Source organism: Prosopis cineraria, unplaced genomic scaffold (genome assembly GCF_029017545.1).
Source record: "Prosopis cineraria cultivar Desert tree isolate PC_DT_omini unplaced genomic scaffold, ASM2901754v1 PC1140, whole genome shotgun sequence".
Taxonomy (NCBI): Eukaryota; Viridiplantae; Streptophyta; class Magnoliopsida; order Fabales; family Fabaceae; genus Prosopis; species Prosopis cineraria.
The window spans coordinates 1-14,714 of record NW_026556465.1 but is presented as its reverse complement, the minus strand read 5'-3'; the positions used below and the strand labels follow the sequence as shown (position 1 = coordinate 14,714).

The window sequence follows — 14,714 nt, the reverse complement described above, 5'->3', positions numbered from 1 at the left end:
TCAACCATGTGGTACGACTTTCAACCAAAACTTGAAAACTCTAATCAGGCTGGACATCATATTTCCACCGGGAAATGATATTTTTTACCAAACCGGGAAGTGATGTTTTGGGAGAAGAACAATGACAATGAAAGAAGCTGACTCGAAAATCGACATGTTAACTATTAATAAGGACCGGAACGGCTCGATCGTTTCGAGCTTCACTTACAGGGGCAGTGTTATTTTCCCATTTTAAAGCATCTAAAGTCTAGCTCAGCTTTAGATCCAGTGGACAAGAAATCTCAATGGAAGTTACACCAATTGTTGCCTGTCATTTGCTGGCCATGCCCTATCCGGCTCGGGGCCACATCAACTCTTTGCTCAACTTCTGCAAATTGCTGGTCATTAATAACACTCATATTCTTGTCACCTTCGTCCTCACCGAAGAATGGCTCCATTTCATCGGCTCCGATAATCCTGCACCAGCTAATCTACGCTTCACCACCATATCTAACGTAATTCCGTCGGAGCTGGTTCGCGGAGCCGACCAAGTCACCTTCATGGAAGCTATTATGACCAACATGGAAGCTCCCTTTGAGCAGCTTCTGGATCGGCTAGAGCCGCCGCCCACGATCATCGTGCACGATTCTCTCTTGTTCTGGGTAGTTGGCGTCGGAAATAGAAGGAATGTCACTCTGGCATTGTTTTGGACCATGTCGGCGTCGATTTTCTCAGTGCTCCACCACCACCATCTCCTGGAGCAAAATTCTCATTACCCCGTAAATTTTTCTGGCGAGGACAATTTATCTTTTTTCTGCCCCCTTAGCTGATGAGCACACGATCATTTTGTTAAGGAAACTAAATTTCAAAAATCTATCCGCTTGTCTTGAACTGTTTTGGAACAGAAAATGGTGACAAACGAGTGGATTATATTCCCGGAATTCCACCATCTCGTCTGGCAGATTTTCCTCTCAACGATGAAAGCCTGCGTACCCGGCGACTTATGGAACTAGCAAGGGAAGGCATTACATGGACTCCGAAAGCACAGTATCTCTTATTTGCTTCAGTGTATGAACTCGAGCCACAAGCTATCGATGTCTTGAAAGCAGACTTATCTTTGCCCATTTACACCATCGGCCCTACCATACCTTGTTTCGATGCCGGAGAAAAAACCAAATTGAACATCGACACCACCACGGCTAGCCATAGCTACTTACAGTGGCTAGACAACCAACCCAAAAATTCTGTTCTGTACATCTCACAAGGGAGCCATTTCTCAGTTGCAAAGGGTCAAGTCGACGAGATTGCTTCTGGTTTGCGTGAATGCGGGGTTCGATTTCTCTGGATAGCACGAAGGGAGGCTTCTAGGTTGAAGGAGATTTGCGGTGAGAAGGGGTTGGTTGTGGAATGGTGTGAGCAGTTGAAAGTGTTAAGACATCCTGCAATAGGAGGCTTTTGGACGCATTGTGGGTGGAATTCAATAAAAGAAGGGATCTTGACATTGCCAATCATGATGGACCAGGGCTTAGACAGTGCGATGATAGTGGAGTGGTGGAAGGTTGGGTGGAGGGTGAAGGACGACGTCCAAGCAAACAGAGTGGTGAAAAAAGATGAAGTTGCGGGGCTTCTGAAAAAGTTTATCGATATGGAAAGTTATGAAGGGAGAGAGATGAGGAAAAGAGCCAAAGAGCTTCAGCACACGTTTCGTCGTGCAATTGCAGATGGTGGCTCTGGTCAAAATGATTTCAATGCTTTTGTCAGGGACATTACGAATACTGCCAAGTGATTTTTTATTTGGGTGTGACCGTGTATGGCGCGCCCAGAGCACATGGAATATGAAAAAAATAAAAAATAAAATAAATTTTAAAGGTTTTTTTATTTTTTAAAACTAATTTTTAGGTTTTTAGACTGCTCCAAATCATAATTCCAGATAAAGAAATGTGTACGATCCATTGACTGAAGCAGCAGGCTCTTGTCGAAAACCGGTCGTCTAGGCATGTCAGGCCAGTCTCTGGGCCTGGTGCCGGTTTTTCAAAATATTTTTTTTAAATAATATTTATTTTATAATATTATTTTTTATTAAGAGTTATCATAAATGATAGCTTAATTAAAAAATTTATAATAATTTTTTTAAAGTTAAATATTAAAAAATATAAAATATTATTAATTTTTTTAAAATATAATTATTTTTTTTGTTAAAAACTATTTTTATTAATAAATAATTTTATATTTATTATAGGGTATAAAAGTATTTATTAATTTATTATAAATATTTTTTATTTTAAAATATTTTATAATTTAAGAAGAGGGTAAATATTATGTGGCTGGAGATGAATGGCGCTAGAGGACACCCCACCGACCTTGCATGATAAAGGTCAGAGTAAAGGAACATGGCGTGGCACGCCGGTATTGATGATGAGACTGACGTGTTCGAGCAATGAGATTGAAAGATTCGAAGGATGTGATTGTGTTTCCGTTGGCGTACGTACCTTTCTTGCTCTTACGGCCGCCAACATTGATGATGGCTACCACTGCGCCACAGCCCAACTGGCAAACTTCAAAAACACCATTTTGTGTTTGCCAAATTCAATGGAATTGGGCTGGTTATTAAAATATGGACAATGCTCTTTAATGCTCGATTTGATTGCAGTTGAACAAATTATATTATAGATTGAACAAATAAGATTATAAATAATTATAATTTTTAAAAATAATATTAATTAAAAGTCATATTGATAAATCATAATTGTTGTTTGGATTTTTTTAAAAAAATTAATTATGAAAATGTTAATTCTGTTTGAATTTTATTTATCAAAATCATGTTTGGGTATATAATTATCCAAAAAATATGATTTTTATAAAATTATTTAACTTTATATAATAATTATTATCAAATATAACTTAATAAAAATCTAACCATGCTTTTTTGAACGCATAAGCGTGTGTTGGATAGCTCATTAATCAATTTTTTTTTAAAAAAATTAATTTTATATAAAATTATCTAAACGGAAACTTTTTTAAAAAATTAATTTTATTCTTTAGAAAAATTAATTTTTTTGCAAAGCTGAGAATTGGAGGGTTCGCGAAAAAGCTTACCAAGAAGCTTGAAAATAATTACAAAGAAAGAATAAAAAAATTATAAAAAACACACATAATTTAATGAAAGTAAAATAAAACTCTCTTTCCTTCTCTTTATTTTCTTAATAAAATTTAAATTTTATATTCTCAAAAAATTAATATTTGATATTTAAAAATTAAATTATATAGTAATTTATATAGTTAAAATTTATTTTGATTAAATTATTCAAATATCTTTAATTATGTTAAATTTAATTTTAAAAAAATAGTATTCAAACATATTGCATTATAATATAATTAATTATGATTAAAATTTACTACTTAATTAATTATTTTTATAATTTATTTTATCTAATTAAAATTCAAACGGACACTAAGCACTTCTTTGTAATTTCTACTCAATATACAATAAAGAATTCAAGCCGCGATTAAATAGGATTTAAAAAAAATTATTCAAACAATACAAATGAGCTTTATAATCACTTACATGAGATTAAATGAGATTATATAGGCATCCACAGCTAAGCAAAACAGGCACTAAGCATTGAGGAATTATCCTTTCTATTAGATAGCAGGATCTAGTTCTTGTTATTATTGTACCCTTTAATTTTCACTTTTATTATATCAATATTGACTGACAAAACTTGTCTTTATTGTAGAGCGTTTTTAATTGTTTCACTAATTTTAAGAAAAATTATTTTTTATCTGAATATCATAAAAATAATGTATATTTTTATTTTTATTTTTATTTTTAATTTTAAATAATAATACATTTAAAAAACTTATTTTTTAAATTAAAAATTACTTTTTAAAAGTGTTATATAAATAACATCAACGGAGTATTTAATCAAACTACATTGGATGTGAATTGACCTGCCCAACACTTAAGGAGAAACCTAAAGCAACAGTACATTTTATATTCGCGAGAAACTTAAACCAGCTTTAAAAAATTGAAGAAACCTTTTATGAAAACGGGCTTCCAGTATCTCAAAAGAACGTTTTGTTCCAAAAAAAAACAAAGGATCTCAAAATCATTAATTATTATCACTGTTCCCCACAAATGGGATCCTTCTCTGGGAGGTAGACGTTTAGGCCTGGCCTTCCTCCCTCCCCGCCCACCGCTACTTCACTTGCTCCATTTCCACGCTCCCAGCTTCCTTCCTTCATTCGGATCTTTCAATGGATCCTTCCCCGCCGATGGACGGCCACGTGGTGGTCGTGCCCTACCCAGGCCGAGGCCACATCAACCCCTTGATGCACCTCTGTAACCTCCTCTTGTCCAAGAACTCCAACATCCTCTTCACCTGTGTCATCACCCAAGAATGGCACGGCTTCATAGGGTCCGATCCGAAGCCGGTCAACATCCGGCTCAAAACCATACCCAATGTCATCCCCTCCGAGCGGGGTCGCGGAAACGACATGGTCGGCTTTCTCGATGCCGTCATGACCAGGATGGAGGCTCCGTTTGAACAACTACTGGATCGGCTCCACCCGCCGCCGACGTTCATCATATATGACACCTACTTGTTCTGGGTAGTCGGAGTCGGCAACCGCAGGAATATTCCTGTAGCCTCGTTTTTCCCCATGTCGGCGTCGTTTTTCTCGGTGCTCTACCATTACCGTCTTTTCGAGCAAAACGGACATTACCCTGCCAATTTGTCGGGTGAGAATTCTATTCCATTTCCATTTGACCTCACATACACCTCATCTGGTCAAAGATGGTTAGGCCAGAAACGATTGAAAGAAAAAAGCTTGTCTACGTGAAAAATCAGACCATTTTTTTAAGGTCAAATTTATATTTCTTCCACAATGTCAAATAAAAAAAAACAGAAGAAGAAAAATCTCGCGTGTTCGTCACTCATGTTATTGTTCAAGTATCCCTGGCTTTCTATTAGACGGCCTGTTCAAAATTTTTATTTGTTTTTTTTTGCCTGCAATTTACATTGGTTTGACTCCCTTGGATTCTCACATTTTAAGTATTTTAATAAACCAGACATGTTACATGGAACTTGGAATGATGGCTGGTATGGTAAATTGATATCGATGAAATTGATATCACTGAGTTCACTCATGCCACGTTCAACAACTATTGACATGATAGTTAAATAAACAATTTTGATTCGAAATAAACTACTTTGCTGATCAAGTGATCAGACTCAGCAACTGGCAAACAGAACCATGACATAAAATGACCAAGTCACTTTCCTTGAGGTGTCCACACTTGGAGAAGATTGATTCAATATTTGCCATGCTTTAAACAGAAAATGGTGATGTTCTGTTCGTGAAGGACTTCAAAGGTGCTAGAATGAGGGTATAGAAAAATTGAGGTAGATATTCCATGTGTTGATAGTTACAATCTTATTACTAGGGAATCCCGCTGCGATCACCCACTGCAAGAGCTTATTTTGGACATCAGGCAGCTTATTCTCAGAGATTGGAGTGTTTCTTTTAATTTCTCTTGTAATGATTTTAGTTTTTTGGTCTTGATATTATTAGAAATTGTTTGCATAACTGTAATTCTTTTGGCACCTTTTACTTTTAACCCACTCAATTAAGGGAGGTTAGATGGTGAAAGGTGGAGTTCTTTTTTGGTTTTTGTATTTTGTACAGTTTCCTTTGTTTCTAATAGAGCTTTATTTTCATTAAAAAAAAAAACAGAAAATGGTGATGAGCGCGTGGATTACATCCCTGGGCTTCCCCCAACACGTTTGGCGGATTTCCCACTGAACGATGGGAGCTGGCAAAGCCGGAAACTTCTGCACTGGATCGCAAAAGCCTTTCAATGGGTGCTCAAAGCACAGTATCTGCTATTCCCGTCCATTCTCGAGCTTGAATCTCAGGCCATCCATGCCCTGAAAGCTGATTTCCCCATTCCCATTTATACCATTGGCCCTGCCATACCTCATCTTTCTCTTAAGCACAATCCCTCTTCATGCATCACTGACCAAAATGACCCCAGCTACATGAAGTGGCTGGACACCCAACCCTCTGGTTCTGTTCTGTACGTCTCTCAGGGAAGTTTTCTCTCTGCTTCAACTGCTCAGCTTGAAGAAATCGTGGCTGGTTTGCAAGCAAGCGAGGTTCGATTCCTCTGGATAGCACGCGGAGAGAATTTGAAGCTGAAAGAGACTTGCGGGAATATGGGTCTGGTATGTTCATGGTGTGACCAGTTGAGGGTACTGTCACATCCTGCCATAGGAGGGTTCTGGAGTCACTGTGGGTGGAATTCTACAAGAGAAGGTGCCTTCGCTGGCGTTCCTTTTCTTGCTTTCCCGTTGATTATGGATCAGCCCATGAACTGTAAGCTCATTGTGGAGGACTGGAAGACAGGGTGGAGAGTGAAGAAAGGGGTTAAAGAAGGCGTCTTGGTGACTAGAGATGAAGTTGCAGGGATTTTGAAGACGTTTATGGATTTGAGTAGTGATGAAGGAAGAGAATTGAGGCAGAGAGCCAGACAAGTTCAGCAGATATGTCGGCTTGCAATTGCAGACGGTGGATCGTTAGAAACTAATGTCAATGCATTTCTAAGGGATTTGTTACAGTGTGGTAAGCCATGAAGGCACCCCAACAACAATGAGTAGTTCTTAGGAATTCGTTGAATATTAATGATCTGAAAATTTGTATCATTAATCAGTCAATTAGTTATGCCATCGTTTTGAAGCCGAGGATCCACGCGTCCTTATTATTACTCAAGGAGATTTACTCGTCAAGGGAGAAGAGCTAATCGAGTTTTAGTGCTCTTCAAGGGGATGGGTACTATGAACACATGTAATAAGATTTAGGTTTGAAACTTCTAAATTAAATTTGCATTACATATTTAAAGCTTTTATTTTTTTTATTTTAAATTTATCAAAATAAAAATATATAAAAATTATAAAAAATTTAATAAACTTGCTTTGTGATTGTTCATTATTAAGCTGAACGGTTTATATTTAATTTAGATGGTTTAAATTTAATATTAATTTTTTATAAATTAATTATTTAAATTTATACTGAATGATTCAAGTTTAAAATTTTTGACTTGTAATTTTTTTTAAAAAATGTTTTTTAGAAAGTATCAATTAAAAAATTATCTTAACATTCAATATTTTATTTATGAAAATAAAAATTTAAATTTTAAAAAAATTCTAATATTAAAGTTGAACTGTCACATCATGATAATTAATTTATAAAAAATATAAATTTTTTAAATATTGTTAAACTATTTTAGATTAAATCTATACGATCCAAAATTAGTGGTTACAGCTTTATTAAAAATTTTGATAAAATTTAATAAATAAAAAATAAATTAAATAAAAATTTTGGATCTGGACCGTCTTAATTTAAGTAGACAATTCAAATTTTATCAAAAGTGATAAGTATTATGATGTTTATCCTTTGATGAGCACTAAATCCAAGTCCCTGAGGAGTAATTTTGTGTTTCACGTGCACTGAACAAGCTTTAATACTGTTTAAAGTTTACTACTATTTATTCACCAAATAAAGTTTACCACTATTTTTAATAAAATCGATTAATTTATGTTCCTAGTATTCTGTTCTCCTACGATTTATGTTATTCTTTCTGCTGCTTTCTTTTTATGAGCGAAAATTGTTTTTGCTTAACAGATTGAATGAATGCTGGTGAAACCCATAAATTATCTCTTGTTTCTGTTAAAATCTAGTTGATCCATTGTTTTGCAGTCTAATAAAAATAAAATAAATTATACGCAAGAATTATAAACCTGCGCCAATGGAGTAACATGCTCTGTCCTTTCAAAAATTTAATATATTTTTTAAAGAGTTATATATTTAAAAATATAAGGTATTTTTAGTCTTTTGAAGTGTAATCATTTCTTTTTTTTTAAAGTACATATATTGATAATGATTTTATATTTATTGTAAGGTATTTAATGGGGACAAATATGAAAAAAATAGAATTATTGAAAAGTAAATAACTACTTTATTTGAGATGAGATTCAATTAAAAATGTCTTATATTTTTAAACGGAGGGAGTATAACTTTATCTTTTTATAGACTGTTTTATAAATAATTTAAAATATTAACAAATATTTTTTTAAAAATGTTTTAATCATTAAATTAGTCTTTTATTGAGAGAATCACATCCAAAAATTTGTAAAGACAATTATTCACAAACAAAGATGAACAAAAAAATGAATTATTATTAAAATGAGAATATAAATTATTTTTTTCTAATAAAACTTGTTATTAATTTTTTTAAACCTTAGGATACAATTTGCTTTGTTTTTTTTTTTAATTAACTTTTGGGTGAGGAGATGGGCAAAAGTTTGCACTTGTAGATGATTAGATGCCAGGAATGAGGAATTTCATGAAAATCATATCTATGTGACTGTCTATATATTGTGGCTTACCCATTGCTAACCAATCAACTGTGTCTCATGGAACCATACCTGCACAACCAGCCAGCATGGACGACACTGTCGGATCCATAAAATATTTCCTCCCTTTAAAAATTTATTAAATCTTACTATCGAATTAATTAAATATTTTTAAGTTAATATTATTTTTTTATATTTATTCTATTATAAAGTGTTCACTCTAAAATAGATATAAAATAAATATTTAATAGGGTAACTTTTGAAAAAAATATAATAATTTAAAATATTAAAAACAATTTATTAAAAAATATTTTATATTTTTAAATAAAAAAATAGTAAATATACATGATGGGGTGGGCTGGTGGGGACAGGGGACTGAAATTTAGAGCCAATTTACTCAGGGGTGCAACAACATATTTCAAAGTTTTTTACATGATGCAACATATATTTTTCTAAAAAACACCTTCACAAATGACAACACTATTAAAGTCCGTTTGGTCATTAGAAAGAAATAAATTTAAAAAAATAAAAATAAATTAAATTATTTTTCAATAAATTTAATAAAATTTATTAATATATATTATAAATTTAAAAATTATTACATTCTCTAAAAATATAATGAATTATGATTTTTAAATTTCATGAATTAAATTAGTTTTTTTATGAATGCTTTCACTTGATTATCTTATTTTTTTAATTCATTTTATTCCAATTTTTTTAGTAAGCAAACGAACCTAAAGTTTATGATTTGAAAAAAAAAAAGGAGTATTTTGTTTAAACATTACAGTAAGAATTTCGGACATATGACCATTGTTGAACCACTAAAAATTTTAAGGTCATGTTTGGTACATTAAAATTGAGTCTAAGAAAAATGAAATTAGAATTGAAATCATACTTTTAATGGTTTGATATGTATAAATTGAATTTTTTATGGATTTCAATTCTGCTAAAATACTCAGAATTTAATTCCATCTCTATCATGATGGAATTGCAGTAATTCCATAAAATTGTCATACGTATCCCACATACACACTCCATTATGATGGCTGAGTTTTTTATTTTTTTAAGAGCATTTTGATCTTTATCTATTTTAAATGCATGTATTTATTAATATTATATTCAGATTTCATCTTCATACTAAATATATATTTATAACTTAATTCTATTTTAATTTTAATTTTAATTTTATTAAAAACTCTTTTATCATATCAAATAAGGAAGAGTTAAATTTCATAATTAATAAAAAAAAATTGAAGGCCTTTAGACGAATGACGATACATGGCATCGCGACATTAGCAAACAAAAGATACCAAATGCTTGGCTGAGGAGTAGTTTCGATTTTACGGACTTTGTTTGCCATCTAAAAGGTCTCTCCTTTTTCTCCATGCCTTCGAAATAATGGAACCAAGCCTCTCCCATGGCTTCCTTCTGTCTAAACTCCGTACCAGTCCCCCCACCTCATCCTCGTAAACTCACTGAAGCTTCTTCCTCTTCTTTACTTCTTGATGGTAACAACTATACCCAGCGGGGGCTTTGAAACCCATAGTTGTCTACGGGAATCCCCCGACTTTTGTCTCTGCTCCTGGTCGCCGAATTGTGGCTGGTTCGTTCTGAGTTTTCTTGTTTCTGCTACTTTGTTTTGTGATCAATAACCAATATGGTTAGCAATTCCGAAGTCGTGTTCTTTTGTCTATTTCATCTGGTTTCTTTGTTACATTATGTCCTTTCTGCGGTCTTCCATGTGGGTCTCAGTCATGATTTATTGTCCAGTTTCCCATTCCAGCTGGGTTTGTGCAAATGTGTGTATCAGTATATGGATTTGTCTTTCGTTGAGTAGGGGGTCACTATCTCCCTGACTGTTCAGTCTTGGTGTGCATTGTGTGAATCTGGTACTTTTGTAAGTTACATCGTGAAAGCCTCATTGAGCATTATCCCTTTCTATTTTCGCTTCTCATAGTCAGTGCCAGAGGTCTTATTATGCTTTTAAGTAAGAATAGTAATATGCGTGGCCCGATTTTAGCACATTTTGCCCTGTGATGGAATATGACCAACTGGCATTAAACTTCATTTTGATAGATTCACCTATATTAAAACTCTGACAAAAGCAGAACTGATTTACTGATGTTTCCTTGGCGCCTTAAACGTTAATGTGTGGATCTGTCCTAGCTCTGACTTCTTTGTTCACAGAATCTTCTTCATGTTGTCTCAAGCACCTCTCTCTGTAGCCTTAGAAGTGTGAGCTGATTATTGTACCCAAAATTTGTAACTATTTAATTATTTGATTGATAATTGGTTGACTTAGATTTTGACATTTTAGTAAGGTTTTCCATCTTCATGTGATGGTCACTGCTAGGATGATGGTCTTCAAGCACGTCCTTTTCTGATAATTTGACCTAGTTTTGATCTTGATAACATTTCATTTGTGTTTAATATGTCTCATTGAGGTTTGTTTTCTTTGATAGTCGGAGATCTACATGGAGATCTTAGGCAAACTAGATTTGCGCTTGAGATGGCTGGTGTATTAAGCTCTGACGGTCAAGACCTCTGGACTGGTGGAGAAACTGTATGCTTCCTTTATTTTTCAAAATGCATACCTGGAATCTTGGTTAGAATAAGCAATGATATTGTATTTTAACAAAATTGTTGGAAAATGGAAAATTACTTTTTTTTGGCCACCAAAGGCCAAGTCAACTTAATAGTGTTGTGAACCATGTACATATGATAGTACAGAAACTGGGGAACTTTATTGTTCTTGCTTCTCTATGCTTAAGGAAAAACTAAAAATAGATTAGCACTATGGTTAGCATAGTTTAACAGGTGACAATTTATTTTTCTCTGTACTAGGTGTTGGTTCAGCTTGGAGATGTACTAGACCGAGGTGAGGATGAAATTGCCATCTTATCTTTGCTGCGATCATTGGACAAACAAGCGAAAGCTAAAGGTGGAGCTGTGTTTCAGGTTTGTGCCATGAAAAAAATAAAAATACTTAGGAGATGAGCAAGATAACAATTCCATACCCTATACAGCATGTTTTCCTACTTTGTTATTATTGTATTTCGGATTCATTGAAACGTGCATACTAGGTATTTAAAAAATTTAAGAATTTTGATCTTTTTTCTTTTCTGTTGCATATCTTTGTTTAAGCGATTTTCCATTGATTAATGTTCATTTAGGTAAATGGAAACCATGAGACTATGAATGTGGAAGGGGATTTCAGATATGTTGAATCTGGGGGATTTGATGAGTGCAATGATTTTCTGGAGTACATGCATGATTCAGATGATGACTGGGAAGAGACATTGCTGGCTGGATAGATGTCGCTGAAAGATGGAAAGAAGATCAGAGGATTTCAAGGAATTATTGGGGTCCCTGGAATTTAGTGAAGGTATTATAATTCTCTATCTTGCATTCAGTTTTTGATAAATTCAAATTGGAAGGACTTAGCCTCACACCATTCCCACAGAAGAAAGAGAATTTGAATTTCACATAAATCACATGTTGAATTCGTTTTCCATACAGATAACTTGTACTAAACCAGATCATCAGAACACTCTTCAAAGGACTAATTCAATTTGAACTCATTAAAATTGTACTCCTGAATAAAGGCATATGGATGGAAAAGTTAGTGAACTTTAAGAATATCTTCTAGTACCATTTAGACATCATATGTTACTTCTTAAAGTGACATTTGGTACTATTTGGAAGTGGAGCATTACGATATTGCTTCAAATGTGATATTTTGTTGTTTTCTGATAATGTTTTCCAACAATTAGGACAGAGGCAAAAAGGAGTCATTGCCAGATCAATCCTTTTTAGGCCTGGCGGTTCATTGGCACATGAGTTAGCAAGGCATCCTGTTGTACTCAAGGTCAATGACTGGGTTTTCTGTCATGGCGGGCTTCTTCCTCACCATGGTAAAAATTCTTCTGACGTTCTAATTTATCTTATCCTGATCTTGAGTCTGTACTGCCAACTGTTATGTCATGGCTGCTAATCCTGTTTCGAGTATGCAAAATCACTCTTGTTTGAATTTGAAATGCTTGATAATTTGTCTTTGTGATTTTCTTCTCCTGTCTCTTGCCTGTAGTTGAATATGGCGTGGAGAGGATGAATAAAGAAGTATCTGACTGGATGAAAGGTCTGAGTGAGAGTGATGACAGTCCCAAAGTCCCTTTCATAGCCACTAGAGGCTATGACAGTGTTGTTTGGAATCGTTTATATTCAAGAGATCCATCAGACTTGGTGGACTTTAAGACTAAACAGGCAAGTACACAAATGTGGTAGTTTTAATTTGCAGCAAATAAATATGAAGATCTGATAAGGTAGTGGGATTAGTAGAAACATGCATCGTTTCCACCCCTCAAGCTCAAATGCCATGATCAGTGCAAAGATCCTTATTCTTTCTCTACTGCTTTTGGTTCCATTTTGCAGTGAATGTCTCGCATATTTATTTGTTTAAGTTGCACGTTCAAATGATGGACCTACATTCCATTGTCTCCTCCAATGTATGCTTCTAAGGGGCCCAGAGGAGTCATGAAACTCATTGGGTTCTAATGACTCAGAAATATCTCTCCAGAATTTGACGCTGAACATGGTGATTTTCAGGTATATTCGATTCTCGAAGAGACACTACAAGCATTTGATGCTAAGGCCATGGTTGTTGGGCATACTCCTCAAACTATGGGTGTAAATTGGTGAGGAAACAATATAATTCTTAACCTTGCTCAAAATAATTTCAAGTAGTGGAGATCTTTGGGGTGGAGTAATAATTTGGTATCAGATTTGATATGTAACTTAATAGCTGTCTAAGTATTGCACTTCGGAATATTTTAATGCAGCTGAACTCAAGTCTTTTTCTTTCTGCAGTAAATACAATTGTAGCATATGGCGTGTGGATGTTGGAATGTCTAGTGGAGTTCTTAATTCGAGACCAGAGGTATAAATAAGCCGTGGGCCAGTGCATAGAGCGATGTTTCTTCTTTATGAGCCACTAAAAGCATTCAAATGGGTGACTAAATGATGTTAAGCACCTTATTGTTATTTACTAAATATTATATTTGATAAATGCAACCATGCCCATTTCATGATAGGAAAGCATTGATCTCTTATGGGAAGTGACTCCCTTTGATGCACGGGGACCGTCTAAATTTGGTCAATTATGTCACTTGCTTTCGAGCCATAATAATACCTGTTTGGGCCTCTTTCAAGCAGTTCTCATTTGAATTAATGTAATAGTTCATGGGATTCATATATGAATTTGTTTTTCCCAGGTTCTGGAAATTAGAGACAATAAAGCAAGAGTTATTAGGAGCAAAAGGGATACATACAGCGAACTTCAGGTTCTTGAATAATTTAGAGACAAATGATTGTCGACCAGGTAGGACAAATTTGCAAGCAGTTTGCCTTTGCTTGTTTCTGTCATAGTATCAAATTGGAAATATGGAAGTAATGTTTGCTACAATATCTTCTCTTCTTGTTTGCAAAAGTTGAAATTTCTAAAGCAGAGTGATCTGTGAAGCACGGCATCATTTTCAGTCAGTAATACTTGGAAAGGAACAGAAAGAATTTATGAAGTGACTTGAACATTTTTTTGCCACTCCATAAAAGTTTTTTTAGTGTTCTATGGATGGGCTGTGTTCTGCATTGGTGGAAATCCAATGTCATAGTGGTCGGATTCTCGAGGTTCCTCCCCACTCCCTGTAAGGACAACGTAATCCCAGTCTTCATGTTGGGTCACACTAATACTAATCTAATCCTCATGCCGATGCAACTTGGTGGAGCATTATAATGCGAGGCATTTCAATTTGATAATGCAACAACGGTCATGATGATAATGAATGATTGTCATTGCTCTTCCATGCATCTTGATTCTTTATTTCTTACCGTGTATCTGCGGGAAGTGCTGGTCTCCTGGTAGTTCCAACAGTGGTAAATTTATCAGCTGTTTGATTTGCTGAGCACACTCATTTCTTGCTTCCCTAGAGCTAGAACTCGTAAAGACTGGCACAGTTCACCAACTTGGCAATTCAAAGGGTTTTTGCGCGTACTATTCTCCAGTGTTTTCGGTCTTTTTTGATATAAATTTTACAGACCTTTTTAAAAAAAATCATAAGGTTTAAATCATTGATCTCTATTCTCTATTCATATTTATCCCCAATTTTCTGGACGAATTTTAGTATTTTGTACTCAGAAATCACTTGCCACAACTTAAGGAAATTATGGTTTATCATAATTACGGTTGATCTACAGTGTGTGTGTTTTTTTTTTTTTTTTTTGGGGGGGGGGACAGTGAGTGTATCGTGTCATAGCCTGAGAAATACC

At 34.5% G+C, this 14,714-nt stretch overlaps 2 protein-coding genes and 1 pseudogene across 2 annotated transcripts; all 3 read left to right on the top strand.

Moving 5' to 3' along the window:
• The first annotated feature begins 114 nt into the window (after positions 1 to 114).
• On the top strand, positions 115 to 1,872 carry LOC129299378 (UDP-glycosyltransferase 87A1-like). The gene is made up of 2 exons (XM_054937850.1): positions 115 to 771; positions 885 to 1,872. The coding sequence occupies exons 1-2, from the start codon at positions 285 to 287 to the stop codon at positions 1,763 to 1,765; spliced, it is 1,368 nt and encodes a 455-aa protein (XP_054793825.1). The 5' UTR covers positions 115 to 284; the 3' UTR covers positions 1,766 to 1,872.
• A 2,222-nt stretch (positions 1,873 to 4,094) lies between these two features.
• On the top strand, positions 4,095 to 6,717 carry LOC129299376 (UDP-glycosyltransferase 87A1-like). The gene is made up of 2 exons (XM_054937849.1): positions 4,095 to 4,720; positions 5,716 to 6,717. The coding sequence occupies exons 1-2, from the start codon at positions 4,237 to 4,239 to the stop codon at positions 6,612 to 6,614; spliced, it is 1,383 nt and encodes a 460-aa protein (XP_054793824.1). The 5' UTR covers positions 4,095 to 4,236; the 3' UTR covers positions 6,615 to 6,717.
• A 3,017-nt stretch (positions 6,718 to 9,734) lies between these two features.
• Positions 9,735 to 13,778, top strand: LOC129299377 (shewanella-like protein phosphatase 1; annotated as a pseudogene).
• The last annotated feature ends 936 nt before the right edge of the window (positions 13,779 to 14,714 follow it).

Bases quoted from the DNA above. Each gene is read 5' to 3' on its own strand.
- LOC129299376 (XM_054937849.1), top strand. From the start codon at position 4,237: ATGGATCCTTCCCCGCCGATGGACGGCCACGTGGTGGTCGTGCCCTAC. The intron at 4,721-5,715 runs GTGAGAATTCTA...AAAAAAAAACAG, and splicing joins TTACCCTGCCAATTTGTCGG to AAAATGGTGATGAGCGCGTG.
- LOC129299378 (XM_054937850.1), top strand. From the start codon at position 285: ATGGAAGTTACACCAATTGTTGCCTGTCATTTGCTGGCCATGCCCTAT. The intron at 772-884 runs GCGAGGACAATT...GTTTTGGAACAG, and splicing joins TTACCCCGTAAATTTTTCTG to AAAATGGTGACAAACGAGTG.